At 32.4% G+C, this 22,558-nt stretch overlaps 1 protein-coding gene across 1 annotated transcript; it reads left to right on the top strand.

The window, feature by feature from the left end:
• The first annotated feature begins 2,651 nt into the window (after positions 1 to 2,651).
• LOC124369706 (MFS-type transporter clz9-like) lies at positions 2,652 to 3,464 on the top strand. Its single transcript, XM_046827761.1, has one exon. It carries the CDS (start codon positions 2,652 to 2,654, stop codon positions 3,462 to 3,464), a length of 813 nt encoding a protein of 270 aa, XP_046683717.1.
• The last annotated feature ends 19,094 nt before the right edge of the window (positions 3,465 to 22,558 follow it).

Genomic DNA, 22,558 nt, shown 5'->3' with positions numbered 1-22,558 from the left:
AACATTATTTTTTTTAAATCAATACATGAAGACCGCGTGATTATCTGGTCTTGCTGAAACTTTATGCAAGTATGTATTATAGTCGGTTTATAAAAAAACTTCAAACTTTTAAGATAAAATCCATTTTATCCCTGTTTTGTATATCGAACAAAATATTGGATTATTTTTTTTAAAGCTGAAAAAGTAGCTATTTTATTAACATTTTCTAGAATAAATTATATTGTGTTATGTTATCAATTAAATTATTATCACTGTTATAGTTCAAATGTCTTCCTCGTTCACATTTGTACAAATTTTATTTACACAGTTTATACTTATTATTATTTAATGTATATTTATCTAACATTATAATTGTATATATTATTTTATGTCTTTATATTGTATTTAATTTATTTGATTGTGTTCTTTTTTACTATTGCAATTAATTTAATCCACAAAGAAAGATAATAAATAAATTAAATATACCCAGATAATCAGGATTATTACGCTTTATTATTATACATTTTACATCCCTACGGGAATACTTCCAAAGAGGAAACCATTACTCTTTTAATATTAAAATAACAAGCACAGACTCAGAGGCCTATAATTTACAGAAACTTTCACTATTTCCAACTTAACTAGGTAATGTGGAAAATCAATCGAAACTTCGGTACTTTATGCTAAAAGCTTTTCTAAGCCTTATATTTGTAAAATTTCTGATTTTAGCTTTTCTGATTCAACTTTTAGTGTCCAAACAGTATGAAGTGGCCAGTGATTGATATTTCATGATGATCACAAAGTAAAATATTTCAACCCAACTCTTTATTGACGTATCTATTTTGTGAGAAAGTATGAATTACATAGTATACTAGTTTACTTAATAGCTAAAACACCAAGATACGACAACCTTACGCAAATTTTGGTCAAAATATTTAAATATGCTCAATAATTATGAACTAATGGATCTTAAGTGAAACCGTAGTTCCAAGAAAGTACATCTTACAATTTAAGCACTGTAGGGAAACAAGAAAATCGTCTGTAATACAGAAATGTAAACTGAATATGATTTTATAGTTTTGATCTCAAGCTATACGGAAAATATACACTAAAATTTGGGAAAAATTTATGTATATATATGAATCTATCATAAGTACAAATAATTTTACACTGCGTACAAAAAAATTACATATTAATTCAATTCTTATTCTTTTATAAATAGGTGAAGAGATCTAATGATTAAGCATAAATCCTTTGTACATTCTTGCATATGACTTAGGTAAGAGCAGTATTGTTAGTAAAACATTATTTTTAAAACGTTTGGATAGTTCTAATATGAAATAACTAATTAGCATATATAACTATCTTTCACTGTAATGTGCGTGCGTGCGCGCGTGGTGACTATATCTGGCCCTTCAGCTGATATTATCCATTTGATACTATTTAAATATTAGTTTAAAATTCCTTAATAGCTGTCAGTTGTTATCTGTCTCTTATCTCTAGTCTTCACGATAATCTAAATACGGGTCAAAACTTGTCCAGTGCAGACAAGATATGCTTTACCTGTGAATGTTTTATGAGTTGTAGTATTATTTTGGAGCTCCATCGTAAAAGAACTACTTTAATCTATAAATATATACGAATATGTTCAATTTTGGAAATTTCATTGTCAAGTTCCGAATTGGAACTCTACACTTAACTTAAAAGTTGCTGGACTGCAATATTATATTATATCCGGCTTGTACACGCGCGGGTGCGGCACATTTTACGAAAACATAAATTAAATGTTGGAAATGTGACACGTGCAAAAATGAATTAGCCTCGTAAAAAGCAATAAAGAATTGGGGGAAATACGCAAAATAGAATATTTAAAGATGTCTAGGCTAGACATTTTATCTACTAGTGCTGGTACTGAAACATTGCCAAAGGCACCGCATAAGGGGGCCCAAATATCGCCCATGTTCCTAATATCGCCCACTGCAGTAACTTGCTGGTTAGTGCTGCGATCTACCCATAATCGTTTGAACTACTAACTAGCCGTCAGCTGGAGTAATCTGTGAAAGTTTGGCAAGGTTAGCGTGTCTCAGTTTTATGTCGTGATTTTTAAAGATATTCGCCTAAGGTGAGTTAAAAACCCATGTGATTTATTATTAGTATAAAATTAAGAGTTAAGGTAATTACAAAATGTTACTGATCCTATTCAAAAACTTCGGAAACAGCTTTGGTTTAAGTAATATTTTGATCCATTTTATTTTGCGTGTTTGGCTGCAGTGGCCGCCATGTTTGTTTGAGGAGTTGTTCCTAATATCGCCCACCGCAGTGTTCCTATTAACGCCCACTAGGCGATATTGGGAACACATTTTTTAAACATTTCGTTCTTTGTTTTTCAGATGGCGCATAGGAAAACATGGGATAAATTAAAGATGAAGGAGGCAGTAATTTCAGTGAAAAATAAAGAAATGGGTTTGCTAAAAGCCTCTAAAATATTTATGGTGCCTAGATCGACACTAAAAGATTACGTAAAAAAAAGTGAAGACGAACTAGAAAAGCTTCTTTTAGTTCCATTGGGGCGAAAACCTGTCTTGCCGACTGAAATGGAGGATGAGCTTGTAGAGTATTGTCTAAAAATGGAAAGGTCTTTTTATGGGCTCACAGCAAAAGATATCAAATGAATGGCCTTCCAACTAGCTATACGAAACAATATTGCCCACCCTTTTTCGCAGGAAACAAAAAGTGCAGGAAGGAAATGGCTACGGCCGTTTTTTAAACGCCATCCTGAGTTGTCATTACGGAAACCACAACCCTTGTCCTTGGCCAGAATAAAAGGATTTTCACCTGAAAATGTGAAAAAGTTTTATGATATTCTCAAGCCAGAACTAGAGCGCGTTAATTTCTCACCAACTCGGGTATTTAACGTCGACGAGACTGGTGTAACAAGTGTACAGCACAAGAGCATGCGAGTTGTATCTTTAAAGGGGAAAAGAGAAGTTCATAAACTGTCATCTGCCGAAAGAGGTCGCCTCATAACCATTGTTGCTTGTATGTCAGCATCAGGAAACTTTGTTCCTCCAATGCTGGTGTTCCCACGGAAGAGAATGAAGCCTGAACTGATGGATGGAGCTCCTCCTGGCAGTATTGCTGCTTGTCATATTTCAGGTTGGATACAGACAGATTTGTTTATTAAATGGTTTACACATTTCATTTCTTACGTGAAACCAACTAAAGATGATCCAGTGGTGTTGATTCTTGATGGCCACACAACTCACACTCGCAATTTAGACTTGATCGATCTAGCTCGTGAAAATGGCGTCTCATTGGTGTGCCTCCCTCCTCATTCTTCAGACCACATGCAACCTCTGGATAAAACGTTTATGAAGAGCTTCAAGACTTACTACGCTCAGGAAATTGAGAACTGGCTGGTAAACCATCCATTTAGAGCCATTACGGTATTTCAAATAGGTGAGCTTGTTGGAAAAGCCTATTAAAAGTCGGCTACATTATCAATCGCCACAAAAGGGTTTGCAGCTACAGGGATTTTGCCATTTAATCCTAACATTTTCACCGATGAAGATTTCCTCCATCACCAACAAAACACTAGAATGGAAGAAGAAGTCCAAGAAATACAGACACCTCAACAAAAATCGCCAAGCTCAATCACAGTTTCCCCTACAGACATCAATCCTGTACCGTCTCTTTCTCTTCCAACAACATCGAATTCCAGGGCTGGATCAGCAGCTGTTGTCAGTGCTTCCCCCTTTAAAAATGCACTACTTGGGTCTATAGACAGGACAACGAAAGGTAAACGGCAGTTGACTTATGACTCAAGCAAGTCTCAGGCAAAGAAGAAGAAGAGAAACAGAAAAAAAGGGATGCCGTCTCCTGACTCAACTGATGACGACGAAAACCCACCCTATGTGTCAACGGATGACAGTGACAGTAGTTATGGTGATGGTGATGATGCTCAATGTGGACTTTGTGATGGTTTTTACTAAAGTGACAAAAATGGTGAGACTTGGTTAAAATGTAAGAAATGTTTCCTATGGTTTCATGAAGCTTGTGACAAAAGAAAGTCTAAAAAACAAAAGTTTTATGTTTGTCAAGATTGTAGCCAGTAACTTTTTGCACAACAAATCAAATAATTTTGTACTACTATGATTAAAATTCGTTTTCAAACAATTTTTAAATGTTTCTACTAATTTCCAATACTATTCCCATATGCGATATTAGGAACACATGGTGGGCGATATTATGAACACTTTTTTAAGTTAAAACATTCAAACTTGTCTTATATATATATTTTTTTAATGTGAAACTGTGTTGTTTTAGAAAAATATAAGTTACGTTATAAGGTAATTGAATACCTACTTTACGTATTTCAACAATTATTTGAACAAAATGACCCATAATTAACCGTTAACTTAAATTTTCCCTTAAGTGGGCGATATTTGGGCCCCCTGCCTTATGTCTAATGCCGTATAACTGTAGTTCTATTATGAGCTAAAGTAGTTAAGGTATCAATTATAAAATTTATGAGCAGAGCCGCAGCTACATATACTTTTCCAGGAGGGGCAAGCCCTAAATTTGCCGCCCTTATCCACCACTGCAAAATTCTTTTGCTGCTTCTAAATCAGCATGTAAATAATCCAGAAGTACTTAATACTTATTATTATATTTGTTAATATCAGTTACCCACGGCTTCTCACGCAATTTTCAAGATCTAGCGCTGTGAGATTAGGCACTATGAGCCACCACCATATTTACGTAAGACTTCAAAGTTGCTGCGATTAAATGAATCTATTCCAGACGTTTAAATTCACTTCTTGTCTAATTTATTTTCTGTTTTACAGTTGAGTTTGCGTTGTTGCAACGATCAAAAAAATATGTATACATGTGGGTTTCGGAAGATAACTTACATGAAAAGCGTCTATTTCCGGTCTACAATATTTCTGGTAGTATATTTGATTTGGATATTTTTACCCCGAGCAAAAATATATATGCATATAAAAGACTACTTTACTCGCTTGTGTTCTTCTTCCGGTATAAGGGATATAATATACAATTTTTTCAACTATGTTCATTTCAAATTTCTAAATAATCGTTTATAATAAGCTTTGCGAGATAGAACTTTTGTTCTTTTTCAGACTGTGGTCTAGAAAAGAATGAGTTGTAAAGGCATATTTGTATCCATTCCCATTTTTTCCCTGAAAACACAGTAAAAATATTGTATACTGTATTTTTTACAGTAAAGCGATTCGCGCGTAGACTAACTAAATGCGTAAACTTATGTGTAAACAGTAGTTGAAATGCTACGACTCGACCTTCTATAATATTTTGCCGCCCGGGGCAAACGACCCCCCCTGCCAGCCTTAGCTGCAGCTCTAGAAATAATAATAAGTAAATCAACTATTGACATTACTAGGTTCGAAAAATATTAAATCACTTACAAATTACAATAAAACATTGCTAAGATTTAAATTGGATAGCACCAAAGTGGAAAAGTTGCATAAATATATAGAAAAACAAAGTGAGGCTGAAACAAAATTTAAAACCCTAGAAGTTGAGAGTAAGCTAAAGGAAGAAATAGTTAGAAGGTTAAGTGAGAGAAATATGGAGGAAGAAGACTTAAGGGGCGTTTTTGAAAATAAACTAACATTCAGTGCAAGTAAAAATAGTGATAAAACCCCAATAGTCAATTTAACCCGTAGGAAAGAGAGGAAGCATGGTAATGCTAAAAAGCTACGAATACTTCCTAATCTGGTTGAAAGACATTTAAAAAGCTTTAAATTACCAGTGGCTTGAATATTAATGAATTACTTGAGGTTGTAGAAATTTATTAAAATTAAATAACTAAATAAATTTATTGGATACAGAATATATAGAATCGTGCTTAGGTTATGCGAGCGGATCTTTACTTTCCAAAATAATGGAGAGTAAATCGGAAAAAATACATTCAAGAGTTACATAGTGAATTGTTACATTATTTTGTACCACTAGGTTTAAAGGAAAATTTAAAATAGGAACTGATAGCTACACAACAAAAACAAGTGGAACCCTTTTATATGTACATAACTGAGGTTAGGGAAAGCTTAAACATTTTAAATTATAACTACAGTGAAAAAGTACTAGTGGAAATTATTAAGCTTAGAATAAATCTGGACGATAGGGCTAGGTTAGTATTCATGAACAACCCAAAAACTTTTGAGGACCTTGATAGGTTATGTATACAAGCTAAAAATGTGGTATATTCAAATTACCAAAGAAGAGAGGTTTATGTTAAAAATGTTAATGTTAAGCCAAGATTTGTCAGTAATATTCAGGAAGTTAAGAAATGCTATAATTGTAATCGAGTAGGTCATATTGCAAAAAATTGTTTCAGACCGAAAAATAATTTAGGAATTATGAACAAAAAAGACGTTTTACACCCCCTCAGGATGCCCCTCCCCAATAAACAGTAAACTTGTAAATATTAAAAGCATGCATAACAGTAATAAATTTAGTACTTTACAAAACAGTATGTATAAAAAGCGACGTTATTTACATTTATTTATTGACTAAGCCAGAGATGAAAGGAAACAATTTTAAAAACAAATGTATAAAGTAAATAAAGATAAATAATTAAAGTAGTAAAAACAGGTTTAAATCTCAAAATACAAGCTGTACTTTACCTAGTGTAGTAGTTGAGTTAAATATTTTGTATAAAATGCCCTTATCGACACAGGGAGTAGTGTTAATTTAATTAACGAGACCATGTTGGGTATGTTAGTTAAGGAAAAACTTGTAAAACATTTGTATCCTTCTGACAAGGAATGTTTTTCTGCTGCAAATGATTGCTTAATGGTAGTTGCATAGTAAAAATTAAAATAAGAAATTTTACTAGGTATGTTAAATTTATAATAGGGAAAAATGTTGCTTGGAGTATGATATTAGGGGCAAACTTTATGAGAGATGTTGAATTAGTTATAGATTTGAACAACGATGAATGTAATTTTAAATTTATAAACAATTTAAATATTATTAACAACATTAACGTTATTAGTAAAAATAAAATTATCCAAATTGGCTGTTTTAAGGCTATAAGTCGGATTTGTAAGGAAACGTGATATAATGTAAAACCTTAAGGAATATGCTTCTGTATCTTAGTTATAGTAGAAGTTATAGGATTATTTTTACTAAAATAATCTGATTTTTTTCTAAAATACTTTTGAAAATCATACAGCCTTTTTAACGGTATTATCTCCAGGTAGATCAAAATGTGTTTTTTGCATTAAAAACTTCATGTAAGAATCAATTGTTAAATACTTTGAATAAGTTTGTGTTTAGCTATTCACTAACATTTTTTTCATATTCGAAGTTTTGTATAACCCATTATATTTTTATTATTTCTAAGAATGTTTCCATCAAATATTTATTATCAGGTCTCATTGCAGAAAGGTATGTAAAAAGGTATACCATTTTCGATTAAACAAATGAATTTGTTTGAATATGTTGTTTAAATATTCCCTTAATCGGTGATAAAATCTTGACGTTAATTAGGTTTTCGTTTTTAAACATGTCAACCATTTCACATCTTAATTTTTGTAATACATAACTTATCAGCAGTTAATGTATTTTTCAGTACTAAATAGATTTTCAACTTTACAAATTTACTTTAATTCCCGTAATATTTCTATATTATACATATTTTGGTAGTTATTAATTTGATTTTCTTAGGGCTAAATTTAAATAATTTAATTAATTCTCATAAATCATTTTGTTTTTTTCAAATGAATCTATGAATAATTGTCTATTATAATGATATTCAAAAACTTCTTTATAATAATGGGTAGAATAAAAAGTTTTAATTGATTATAACAGAATGTTTATTAACATACATTTTATTTACTGTCCAGAACAACAGGCAGTTATTTTGTTAATTATATTTTACAGATCTTTCAATAAAAGAACAGGAATTAATATTAATTATATTTCACCAGGTTATACATTTATTCCGTATACACATGTAGTAGGAAATATGAGTTAGTTATAACTGCGGCTACTAGGTGCGCTGACTTCTGTTTTAGTTCTGCAGTTAGCCGAGAGGTGTAGGTAGTGTAGTGCGTAGTTCCGCTGTTCACAAAATAAATTATATATTTTAGTATATTGAATAAATAATAATTGATCGCTCCAAGATAAATAAACTGTAAAAAAAACAATGGAAATCATTAGCGTTTAAAATAGTTGTGCACAATGATATTCAAATTATATAATATAACTGTAAACATAGACCCTCTCGTTTTCAAAATATATTATTGTTTTCTACACTACTGTACCTCCCCATACCATCATCATCAAGGCGTAAGTGTAAACATAGATAATGATTTTTGTATTTATTATTTGGAAGCTACTGACCCATAGTTTCACCTTAAGTGATGGTCAGTAGCTCATTAAAATCAATCAATGACTGAGAATGAAGGAGGTTGTTAGGTTATGCACAAACTTTATCAGAGCGTGATACATACCAGCACATAAGTGTTTAAAATTCATGGAATTGTCAACCTGAGTATGATACTCTATTGTATCATGGAATACAGGCTGGCTGATATTGATTGAGAAATATATTTAGACATTACAACAAGTGATGTACAAAACAATGCTACTCCTCATCAATATATAAACTCTAATATTTTTTACTGGCTACGTTCATGCTTGTTATTGCTACTGTTATTTTAGAGCTATTCTCTCTTTATTGTGGGACCACCTTTGTTATAGTAACGTTTTAATTTTGATACACTCGACTGCTTATCCAGGCAACGATATAAACTATACAATGTATTCGCATTTAATTAATTTTGATCCGGTCTGTGGTTGTGAAAAGAAGTTGCTATTTTGTTTACAATGTTTTGTGGTTATAAGAACACACAACAGCTGTATATGTGACTGTTGGTTTTTAAATTCCATTTATATCCCAGAGTCTCTTACTAGCGTCATGAGCTTTTGACTTTAATATTCTCTAAATGATGATTTCAAGTTGCTACCTTGCTAAAGTTTACCACCATTTACCAGTTTCCCATTTTATAATTACAAAATTTTAACCATTTTATTGCTAAATAAATATGGTACAAGTTTTAAAGAAGTGAAAACCGAAATAAAATTTTGCACTAATATATATATATATATATATATATATATATATATATATATATATATATATATATATATATTTCATTATTCAATACACCAAGCCTTAGTGTAGCCTTATTACAAGTTTTCAATAGGCATATCATTTAAGTATGTTGAACATAATACAAAAATAATATAATATAATCAATGTATTTCCTAAAGTATGATTTTTATAATAATAATTAACTGATTATCTTAGATACACGATAATATATGTGTCTGTGAATTTGTTGGTATAAATATATGATTTATTTTTTTATTTGATCATAAAATAAAGAATATAATTAGATTTACCTGGTGCATATTCTTTGGTACTGGAAAGAATGAGGTGTTTAAGAGTACTTTACAACATTGATTTCCCTAAAAACTATGTATTATGTTCATACTCCACAACTGGGACTACTGACCACTTCTTAAGTATGTTATAATGCCTAAAACAATATGGAAAACAAACGAATAAACAAAATTAGTAAATAAATCTTTAGCGCCTTAAAACTTTAGAATCGTTTATTGTAACGTATATAGTATATGTAACACTTTTTTAATTATGTAAATAAAAATTATATGTTTATGTAAACTGTATAACTACATATTCAATTTATATCATATGCAACTCATATTTGACTATAGTCAAGGATTCTTTGCTACAAAACCTCAAGAATAGCGTTTGTTGTGAAGAAAATTTAAATATTCTCTTAGAGAAAACTACACTAGTTTGTTAGATTTAATTCTTTGTTAAAATTATACATAATGAGTAATTTGATTAGTAACATAAATGAAACCTATTATATTAGTGGTCTTTTAATGCTAGGCACTAGTTAATCGTTAATATTTCTTGTTATATGGTAGGTAGAGTTTAAACATTGAATGCACTAAAAGAACTAAAACATGTCCGAAATGTAAAACATTGGTGAAGTGCAAATCGAGGGACAATTGTAGAATAGGGACACAACACATGTTGGAATGCTGTATACCTAACTCTGTATTTCCAGTGGTGCAGCACAATGTGCCGTTATGCCAAGTCAGGTCGGGAACAAAAGAGAATATTATGTAATAATCCCTTGTGACTCGGAAGGTACAAAGAAAACCTTACAAATTAAATGACTGTATATTCCTATTATAAATGACTTCTCTAGCTCTCTATGTACTCTGTAGAGACAACGTTTGTTTTAACACGTGATGATTAGTTATGGCGATTAAAATTATTTGGAATAACGGGAACGTTTGAACAGTAGTTTAGGTATTTTAGGTACGTGCTACTTCTTCTTACGAGCAGGTTTTACTGTATTTGACATTCTAAACAATTGAGAGTCGAAGAGTACCAAATACTAACTCCATATAGAATTTCAATTTGACAAGCATTAAAGAAATGTTTCTGTACCATTCTGAACGCTCATAAGAGAGAAGAGGTGTTAATTATGAGTTTTGAAGTGGTTGAAGAATCATAATAAGTGAACAAAATTAAAATTAGGTAGTGAAAATCGGATAGGATCGAGCTGAAGACCAGACAGACATTCTATCCGGGGATGATCAATAGAACACTGGTTGTGGAACTTTGCCGCTATTGGGTAAAGCTAAAAAAATACTACCAAAGGATTTGGCATTTTTTTTAGAAACAACCAGTACTTTAGTTGGTAACCAATCAACGGTCAGTAAGACTAGTCAATCACTATGAACTCTTGAAGGCAGCCAGCGCTATGATAATCTATTGTTTACATATTTGATAACTTATTATCTTTTTGGATTATTTCACCGATTTGGCATATCAGGTATTTTTTTCGATTTCACGCTATTAAGTAAAATTATGTTGTTTCCAAATCCGTAAGAACCTATATATTAAGATGATAGTTTACCACAAGCTACGAATTATTAAAAATAAATATTAATACTTAGTTACTTATATGATTCATACAACTTTAGGGTGGGACAGAGTTGAAAAAATTATATTAAATTAACACATATCATTACAAAATTTTAACCCTTTTATTGCTAGATAAATATGGTACAACAAGTTTTAAAGAAGTGAAAAGCGGAATAAAATTTTGCACTAATATATATTTCATTATTCAATAAACCAAGCTTGGTGGAGTGTCTTTTTGGCCCTCGCCTAAATTATATCGAACTATCATTTACCTACTTGTTCGCTTACTATAGCAATAGAACTATTTTAAAAAGTAAAATGTGATAAGGTAAAGTATATTTTATTTAAGGAGACGAAGTTAAATGTAAGAAGCTCTCTTTGACGATTAACTTGGGTATACCGAACTATTACCAATGGCCGAGCAAGCGGATTGCATGAATGTCAAGATAGCACAGCGGTCACCCATCCAAGCAGTAACCACGCTCGACGTTGCTTGACTCTGTTTTCTTGTGGTGAGCGCCGTACCCACTACACTGCGCCATTGGCACATAAAAATAATGTGCTACAAATTGCCGCAGTGATAGTATAAATCGAAGAAGGGTTTACATCAGTCATAATATGTATTTCGAGTGCAAGTATCACACAAAAACACAATCACAATCATTTTTTTGTGATTTATTCACAATTTATCTTTGTTTTTTATGAATAGAAACCATGAAGTGGTACAAATATATTCACTGATTGTACAAAATTAATACGTTACTTATACATAAACTTTGAACAAACCTTTATTGGTGATCTTCAAAATTTGACCGATTCATTAATGCCATTGACAATTCGGTTTTCTAAAATGGTTCCATTTAGATTTTACCTAAAACATCTCCAGATAGCAAGTTTGTAATTTTGGCTTCATTACAGGAGCTAGTAACGGATTTCAGAGACCATATTTGGAACCTGGCAAATAGCAAAGCATCTAATTTTGGACACGTGTTCTTAAAAAAGTATTATTTTTCGTTGAACATGCTAAAAAAAAGGATTTATCATTTGTATAGAAACAAGCAGTACTTTGGGTGCTAACTCACCAAAAGACAAAGGAATGAAGCTAGATATTGTGATCAATAGTGATGAAATGTGCCAATCTTTGTCTATCATATATTTCTTATATATTCATATATCTTAAATAATTTCTTGTTGGATATAATACTGATTAAATGGATTACTGTGTTATTGTGATCTGCAAAACTCCCCTACTGTGATCTCCCCTTCGTTCGCCTTCTTATAATATTTCATAATACAGAGCACAAGAATGTGTAGTTTAATTTTATTGTCACTTTTCAGAACTTCCATATTATATCCAATTACTATTTTTATAACCTTTTGTACTACACGAGGGACCATAAAAGTAACGGTTACATAAAGTAACTTGTTTATTCTTCCATGTTACACCCGAGATACTCGTATGTACGTATTGCTCGTACAAACGTACTGATGTATTATTTTATCAGTAGCCTACAAACATTTTCTACTAACAGTGTAGCATGCTAAAAATTAATATACGGAAATTGATCGGATGCGGCTAGTATCAACACATTTTGCGGAAAAGAAGCGGAAAAGTGCATTTTTGTTCTACAATTTGTTTATTTTTCTTTAAGTTGGTACGATTATGAAAACAAGTTGTATGAACGTACAAATAGACACATTTTTTATATATGGATAGAAACTATATAAGAAAAATCAAATACTATACAAAATGAACTCCTAAAGAGTCAGATTACACTGAAACCAACATAAGAATAAAAAGTTGCCAAAAGACAAAAAAATAGCTTATACAAAGCAAAACGTTTAGTATCATATTTTTTTATGATCCGGTGATAATAAGTGTGAAAGTACTCTTTATCGCATATGGGCTACTAAAATTTTAGTCAAATGTAAAATGATTTCAACATAAAAAATTGAGTAAATTAATACTATGTTTTTTTTTTTTTTTTTGCAACAAATGTTTATCAGTTTAAACGCTGTGCAGTCGAAGAGTTGTACGTTTCGTAAATTTTAATTTATCCGGCGGAGGCCCCCAGTTTCGTATTGCCCCCCCTCCAAATATACAACCTGGCTGCGTTCTTGGTAGTGCAAAATATCGTTAGGAATGTTGTAAATGTGGGTTTTAGATCGGTTGTTAGCTAAACCAGTAAATTCCATACTAACTCAACATTAACATATCTAAACTGAAACCACAGATACTATGATTGGACATATTCACAATTTGTTTCATTGCCAGGTAACAAATTACTGGAATGAAATCTGTAGGGTTGTAACCGTTTTTACGTGCTAATTACAGGATTTCAGGTTCAGGTTACGAGAGACAGATTTTATTCCTCGATAACCCCGTAACCTGGATTCTTCTTTCAATCCGGATCTAACTCTGTGCCTACAAGGCTAAACTATACTAGAACGTAAGTGAGTTCTCCAGTAGTTTTGTTGTGGCTTTACATCATAAGCAACCAACTAGGTTTCCGATTGGTCCACAAGTTTCAGACCTCTGAACCAATCAAAACATTAGTTTATTTACAATGGAATACTATTGTTTTAAATGTACCGAGATGAACGTGTCCAATTCAAGTTACTTCAGGGATTACTTGTTTTAAGATGATATTGATCCTAAATTTAATTTTTATTAAAATAAGCTTACTACATACAATAAGTTTTGGTTCATTTGTTCATTTTATTTTAATGAAACATTGTGTTATTGTAACTATTGGCATAAACGGGACATATGTAAAACTTCCTAAGTGATATTCTGATCCGGTACTTGTCTAATTCTTATAAAATATTTAAGTAGACCTCTCCTGGGCACACATATTTTAATAAAAAAGAATAAAAATTGGTTTCGTAGTTCTGAAAAAAATCGGTAGATAAACATAAAAAACACAAACAATTGCATTGAGTAAGTTCGTCCTATTTGAAGTCGGTTAAGAAGAGAGACAATGTAAGATAATAAACAGTATTATTGTAATAATAGACTTAACTGGCTGAATCTGATATCTAACATTCTACAAGTCTGTTAGTCAATTTTTATAACTATAAATTACATTTGGGTATTTATGTAGCTGAATACAAGTTACTAATCTTTATATTTATGCTCTAATGTTTAGTTTATAGTAGATTAAATTTAATTAATAAGAAATGTATTAATTGTTATTTGTCCTTCATGTTTATATGTCATCTTTATTTATTGCCTTAATATTATATATAATAATAAATATCTCCATCTGAAATAATCTAAAACTTTATTTTCCTTTTCAGTTGAATAGATACTGTTAGTTTAAATTTAAATTCAAACAGTAAACTATTAACAGCCTTCTCATTTTCAATTTAAATGTTTATTTTTGTTGGGGTCAAAAATAAACTAGATAAGTAAGTTTTATGTAATACTCACTACGGCTATTTAAAAATTTTTATTATCGGTATTTAGCAAGTCACAGACCTCAACATAACATTTAAATCATAAACTGGCATGCAGAAATGAAAGTCACGAAAGAGCGTCAGAAAGTAACCGTTTCGCCAAACAATAGGTTATTTTTTATAATAAAATAAAAATGAATATAAGTATAAATATACTATGCACTATAACCTGTTTACTTTCATCATGAGAAATGGTTTCCAAATAAAAGAGGAATATGCATCAACAGTTAGAGATGCAGTTACCATGACAAGAAGCATTGATGTGGCAAAAAAGAAATTGAAATTAATTAAATGTATTTACTTTTTAGAAAGAGTTGAGAACAAAGGGAAAACTAGTGGATACAGGGCGAGCTAATTCGTTCACCTGGTGGCAAAAGCTCAAGTTAACTCAGGCTTTTTTGTTGGCCAAAGAAAGACCTTGTACAACAGATTGTACTGACGACATCTTCAGAAACGCTTCCACTCTAATATTAAGGATTTTAACAGATATGTTCTCACTTAATTACTTTAGAGACAAAATAGAAAATTAAAACCCCAAAACTATAACATAATAACTAGAGTCATACACTAAAGTATTATATAGATGTTAAATATTTGAAAAGCAGATTTAAAATTTTAGTTATATTGTATGTGATCTTTTGTTACTATTCATAATAATACTATAGTAACCCATTTGTTACACAATAAATGTGATCACTTCTACCTTAATTTTGACCACTTGTTTGTGGAGATACCTCCCCATTTGATTCATATATCTTGAACTTTTTAGCATTCGATAGTAAAATTACTTTAGTGTTCGAACAATATTATTTTGCAACATACATGCAATATGAGTTCATAAAATAAATCTATTAAACGCAGTATATCATAATATAGCTCATTGAAATATTCTTTGTGATATACTTTATGTTTATAAAAGCTTTAGCAACATGAGTAGGGTCAAAGTAGAAAAAAAACGCTCCAGAACAAGCACGAGTGACACTTGGTTGAACAATTTATTAATTTTAAGCAACGAGACTAATATTTTAAACCAGTTATCACATGATGAAATCAATTATCAGTTTCCTATAACCACTAAATATAGGGAAGAGTGGTTATCAATATGTAAAAACTCATTTAGCTAGTTATTCTCTGATTTACTATCACCTCTTATTATTTTATTACATCATACAAAATTAATTTTCTTCTAAAACAAACTAGTTACTACATTAAGATGTCCAGCTTATTTTAAAGTCAATAATACCATTCCCGCTTGCTTAACAGGAAGAGGTGTAAAATAAAAGTATGGGAGGGGGATAATTAGTTCATTCGGGGAGGATCGGAATCATTAAACTTTGTAAGGGGGGCTAGCACCCCTGACTATACGTATAGCAGCTACTCGTATAAATAAATGTAAAACTCAAAATTTTACTTTGTTTCCACCTATTTAACATAAATTGCAACCACTTACTAGACTTTAAATATTATTTTGTGCTCCTTCCACGCCCATCTTACAATCACAATACTTTCAGTACATATTAGAGCACAAAACCAAGGAAAGGACACCACTCCTACATACTTTTACCCATGTACTGAGGTCAGCATACACCATACGTCACTCAATACCAGCTTTTACCTCAGCAGGACACCTCAGCAGTCTTATTGTAAAACAATAATAACATTACATTTTCTGCAGTAATAACATTGCATCTTCTGTTACCTTATCTAGCGTAGCTATACTCTTGTCTACCCTGTAGTATTATAGACTCTAGCCATTTTGCAAACACTCACAACTGGTCACCTTACTTCCAATTTTGCTGTTATTTCAAACATGTCAAAATTATTCAGCGTTTACGGTTTCAGCCATGCTGAAGTAAAATATCTACTACTATTATTTTAAGACATGGTTGTATCGATTAAATTAATACACACACAAAAATTGTAGTTATCGCTACAAGTACTGAACTGAAGTAGTAGGTAAGAAATCGCAGTAGTTGATGTTATTTTTTCCGCACTCTCACAATCAATATGAATTTTGAATGCGTGAACATGTATTCTTTTATGTTAAGAATTGTGGTTATTTACACTTTTGAATTAATCCTGGTTGTTAAATTAATACTTTTGTAAGTATTTAAAAATAATATTTTTGCACACAAAAACGTGTGTATAAGTTTCCAAGAATGAACTTTGTCATTAGTAATATACCTTAATATTAGTATAAATTGTAAATTTGAAAGAAAATTCCACTCTCTCTTGGTCCTGTCTCTTGCGAGACCAACATATGCAAAGCATTGATCTAAGCTTTCAAGAACCTTAGGTGAAAATGTATTGAGGACTATAATTGGATTCTGGCTGTTCTTGAAAATTAGTTTGAGAGGTCTGACATCACCCAGCGATTTAGACCTTACACCCAATCTAAACATCCTGATATCATCTACCCCTACTTCAGGTTCAACAGTTAAATCGCAGCCTTCATTTTAGATGCGTAGTGATTCATCTTAACCATTTTAAATAATCTTGAAGGATATGAAATAGTTTTGCCCATGTCTTATAGAACCGTTAGTTTCGGCAAGCGCTACTAGGTGGTGTTGCAATGCAGTTCCGTACTCTGCTACCAGAGCGCTCCACTGGTACACGTTCCCCGCTCCCATGTAACAATTTTTACATTTTAGGTACAATAATGACCAACTACCAGTAATGTACTAAAACATAATTGTCTAAAAATATGTGTTAGTTTTGGCTGTCTTTTAAAAATAAAATAATTTGTTAGTTGTTAGTTTATATTACCGCCGTGGAATTAGCCTCTCGATTTCAAAACAAAGTGTACTTTCTTCATATATACACCTAACACACATACGCATTTTCGGCATTTTAGTGTTCTTTTACATTTTGAAAGTCACCATACTAGCTGTCTTATGCTATTGTTGACTATAATCTACCACTTTAAAGTTATTACAAGCGTCACTTTGTCGTCTAGACCGTGACGTCTTCGTCCCTTTGTTTTCCGTGCGTAAATGTTGTAGTTCACAGTTAGAAGGCGCTTCAATTAATTATAAAAAAATTGATAAAATGTATAAAACTAATTAAACGATCGTTCTCAAAATCTATACAGTTTTTCGTATTAAAAATTTGCACAAAGGTGTCCTGTTACCAGTAAAATAACACAAAATCCCAAATACAAGAACTCGACCGTAGAGGACGTATTGATAAAGTAAAATAACGTTAGATGTGCGTTCTCGATTAAAAACCCTTCCTGAGACAAATCCAAACATATGCCAGCAATTAAAATTTGCACACAGATGCTCTGAAAACTGTATTTTAATATACGAACGCCAAACAGGCGATGTCGACCGTCAGAGGTCCTATCTTTTAAATAAAGTGCACGTTAGACGTGCGTTCACGGTTAATTTATGTTTTATACGAAAAACTTAAAAAATAATTTTTATTTGTAAAGATATTATGAACAATAAAAGAGTTAATCGGCATGATAATTTTTTGTTGCATGTATTTTTTCAATGTCGGTAGGCATAAACATAAAACTTGTAAAATTACGTTTAAATGTAAGTAACCCTACTGATACCTACAAACAACTTTAAAACTGTATAATTATTTACATGTCAAAGTAACATGTAGATTATAAATAATTTGCAAAGTCCAGCCTGTTAGGTGTGCTGTTACGTAAAATGTCCGGTATATTTTCTAAACACCTTTCTAAGCATATAAATACATTCTATATTACTATCAACATTCTATATATTTAATTGGAAAGGCCAATTAAACTAACAATTTGTTGATGCGCTGTTTTAGTTTAAATGTGGCAATGAAGAGGGATAACAGGCTTTCGTGATCATGGAGTTAATGACATGAAAATAAAAATTAGTTATAATTATTTTGCAGTTGTTTCTTTCAACCCCATTCACACGAAAGGGTATAATCCCTTTACATTACCACATTGAATCTAAAATAACACACTAACCTAGATGTCAGTTTTATTGGCTTTTGGATTCAAATGTGCAACTTTGACATAAATGAATAATGTTTTATGTGTTTAGTACGCTTGTTTAGTAGGCTGGACTCGTTAAAAAGTTGTAATATCTTAAATTTATCTTTTAATATTCAAACAATTATACGGTTTTAAAGCTGTTTGCAAGTTATCGGAAGGATTACTTTCATATCAATCCAATTTTAAATTTTGAATTTTTTAGCTTTCCGATATTGAAAACATATGGAACTAAACGTTATCGTGCCAATTAGCTCGCCTTATTATGGGGGGTGGGGGGGGGGGGGGGTGGGGGGGGGGGGGGGTGGGGGGGGGGGGGGGTGGGGGGGGGGGGGGGTGGGGGGGGGGGGGGGTGGGGGGGGGGGGACATTATATCGTTACTGCCCAATAAGGGAAGAAGGCTGTGTTAGCAATATCAACTATGCATGGAAACATGGCTATCGATCCAAATACAGGTGATGACGCGAAAAACCCATTGATCATTACATCCTACAACGAAACAAAGTACGGCTCTAGCGTGGACATTCTAGACAAAATGTGTCGTCAATACGACACTATCGAGGAACTCACGAAGATGGCCATTAACACTCTTCTTTCATATCCTGAATGTAGGAGGAGTGAAAGCTCTTGTACATATATAAAACAAATAAAAAACTTGACCATGTGAGCCGTTGTGATTTTTTGAAAGAAATGGGCCTTCAACCTAATTAGACCACAAATTGAACATCGCATCAGTTTGGAGATGATACCACAGGAAATAAAAACAAGAGGAAGGATCCTGCTGAAACTGGACAGAGAACTTCCACCTCAACCAGCAGCCCGAGGAGTCGCTGGGAAAGGAAGATGCTACCTCTGCGGCCGAGGCCAGGAATAAGACCTCAAGGAAAAAGTGTGTCAAATGTCTTGGGTGGGTGTGTGCTGACCATATGAGACAAGTTTGTGAAAGGTGCATTGAATAAGCTATTTTTTCCAAAAGTTTCAAACATTCTGTTTGCGTTTTTTATGCTGTACTAAGATAGAAACCTTTTTTTTTGTTTATACTATGAAAAAAATTGTATTTTAAAACTAGAAAGTTATTATAAACCTTGAATTTTTTATTTTTTCTAAAAACATAAAACTTATATACTTATAGGCATTTTTGTAACGTTTATAGCATAACCTACTACACTTATTCACGGTTTTTTTTTTTATTTACCGTAATTGTATATTTCCTACTTAAATTGTTTTGTAGAATACACTTTTTTATAGAAAATGTGATTCATATATTTCTTCTCAACCCAAAACAAGAAAAACATGATCGCTAAATATACATTTTCCATAGGTTAAAGTCACATAACAAAGTGGAGTGAACTCACACTTGTACATATTAATCTTCAGTCAATAAAAAATAAACTGAACCTACTAGAGATTTTTAATCGCAATACTTTGTGTGATGTGCTTTTGTGTCAACGAACATTGGTGCACTCAGGACGAATTAGGGTTATATGTACCTGAAGGATACTCCCTAATTACTAGTTACTGTAGACCGTCTCCCTACGGGGGAGCTGCAATTTTTGTTTAAGAACTCCTTTCATGCATCCATTTGAAGTAGTAAATATTGACACTTTCTGTGAGTGCAAGGTTTTTTTGAGGCTGCTATGATTATTCCCAGTGCTGTTGGTTTGTTGATTGTGACACTGTATCGTACACCTGATTCATCTGTAGAAGCTTTTACTGATAGACTGTGTCAACTTCTTGACTTTATAAACGGGTAGCCTTAAATTCCGCAAGTGCAAGACTGTTATTGCAGGTGACTTGAATATTGATCCTAGGAGTAGTAGTCTGCAAACTGTAAAATTTTATTAATACCCTCAAATCTTATGACTGCTTCTGTGTGAATCTACAACCAACTCGTCTTGAGTCGCTGCTGGATAACTTCATCTCCAATCTTCACCCAACTGATTACACTTGTAGAACTGTACAGCCTCATCTCTCGGATCATCTTGGCCTGCTGTTAAAGACTAAATTTCTTGCTGCAGGTCCTTCAACCGCCAAACGTGAGTGAAAAAACCAACATACAGCTATAGGGTGCTGAACGATGTAAATATTAATAGATTTAAAGTGTAGGTTAACTAATAGCAACTGGTCAAAATGTGATTTTAGGTGCTGATGACCTTGGACAATGCTTTTAATTCCTTTTTTGCAGCATTTGTCTCACAACTTTCATGATTGTTGTCCCTTTAAATGACTAAAACTAGATCTGAAGGAAAACTTTTAGATGTAGAAATAAAAACTGGTACACTCCTTTTTTAGAGAAAATTAGGTTATTACTGGATATTAGCTATGAAGTGAGTAAAAATAATCCTACTTTGTTAGAAAGACATAAAAGAATTAAGAAATTTTATAAAGAACAGGTTGAAATTGCAAAAAGAAGTGGCAAATGATAGATACATATTGGAATCTCCAAACCCATGCAAAGCTGCCTGGAATGTAATCAATGCCGAATCTGGGGGGTTATCTAAAAATCTTTCTCTGTCCAAGCTTCCATTGTCCTGCTGATGATTTTAATGACTATTTTATTAATGTGTGTAGTAATGTAAATAATAATGGGCCAATCTGAATACTGCTAGTGCTATTGAAATATTGAAATCTTCTGGTATAAGAAATCCCCAGACATTACCTTTTAAGTGGAATGATGTTTACCCTGTCGATGTTTATAACACTGTACTTAAACTTAGTAACTCAAAATCAGAAGATGTTTTTGGACTTTCAAACTTTGTCTTAAAGAAAGTTTTTAAGTGAAATTTTATATCCTTTAACAATACTTATTAACTGGATGCTCAGGATTGGTGTTTTTCCACAATGCCTTAAGACAACTGTAACAGTGCCAATTTACAAAAAGGGTGACAGGTCTAATGTAAACAACTACCGCCCGATTGCGCTGGTTCCTGTAGTATCCAAGGTATTGAAAGCCTAATTAAACAACAGGTTGAATGTTATTTTGAGTACAATCACTTGCTTTCCTCTGAACAATATGGATTTAGACATAGTCCCTCTCCACTGTCAAAGCAGTTTGAAAGCATTGTCTCCTATATCATTGGTGGCTTTGAAGGTAAAGAAGAGATTAGTGCCTTACTGTTAGATCTTAGTAAAGCTTTTGACGTGGTTGCCTCACTCAGAACTTATTGAAAAACTAAACCACTATGGGCTGGAAGGTGTTGAGTTGTCTCTCTTGACTTCTTATTTATCTGACAGGTACCAGTATGTCAGAATAAGTGACCAGAGGTCTGATCTCAAGAGGTGACAAGGGGGGGTACCCCAGGGCTCTGTCCTGGGTCCCTTTTTGTTCACTGTTTTTTATTAACGACCTCCCCAAAAATTTCTTCCCAACAAGTGTGTCCTTTATGCAGACGACACTACCTTGATGTGCTCCAATAGACTTTCTCAACTTAATCTAGTAATGATCAATTATATGAGAGAGAGATCACATTTCTGGTTTTCTGCAAATAGCCTATATGTTAATGAGGATAAATCAGAGCATATTATATTTAGTCTAGGTGCCAACTCTGAGAATAAAGTCTGTGAAGTTACGTTACTAGGTCTTTATCTTGATTCTAAGCTCACCTGGAGAACACATACTGATGCCTTATGTACTCGGTTATCGAGAGTGATCTTTTTGTTAAAAAAACTGACATCCTGTACTAGTCCTAGTTTGGTTTTAAAGGCTTATTTTGCCCTCTTTCATTCCCACCTTACATATGGTACCCTTCTCTGGGTAACTCCAAGCGGAGCTAGAGAGGTTTTTCTGTGCCAAAAGAAGGCTGTGCGAAAAATTTTTAATCTTAGCAATAGTGACTCGTGTAAACCTTACTTTATAGAATATGATATACTTACACTCCCTTGTATTTTTGTATTGCAGAGTTTGATATATGTAAAAGAAAATTTAGAAACAATTTGACTTAAGAAGCTCAATACATACTCATTATACAAGAAAAAAACCAAGACTCAATCAACCAAAAACATGCTAGGCTAGCCAAAACCCATAATAGTTATCTGTATATAGGCATAAAGCTTTTTAACAAGTTACCATTAGAAGTTAGGGAAATTTCATGTAATAATTTTAAAATAGCTGTGTCTAAAAT

The sequence above is a fragment of the Homalodisca vitripennis genome, chromosome X (assembly GCF_021130785.1).
Source record: "Homalodisca vitripennis isolate AUS2020 chromosome X, UT_GWSS_2.1, whole genome shotgun sequence".
Taxonomy (NCBI): Eukaryota; Metazoa; Arthropoda; class Insecta; order Hemiptera; family Cicadellidae; genus Homalodisca; species Homalodisca vitripennis.
Note: the sequence above shows the minus strand (reverse complement) of the source record. Positions and strands in the feature narration are given on the sequence as shown.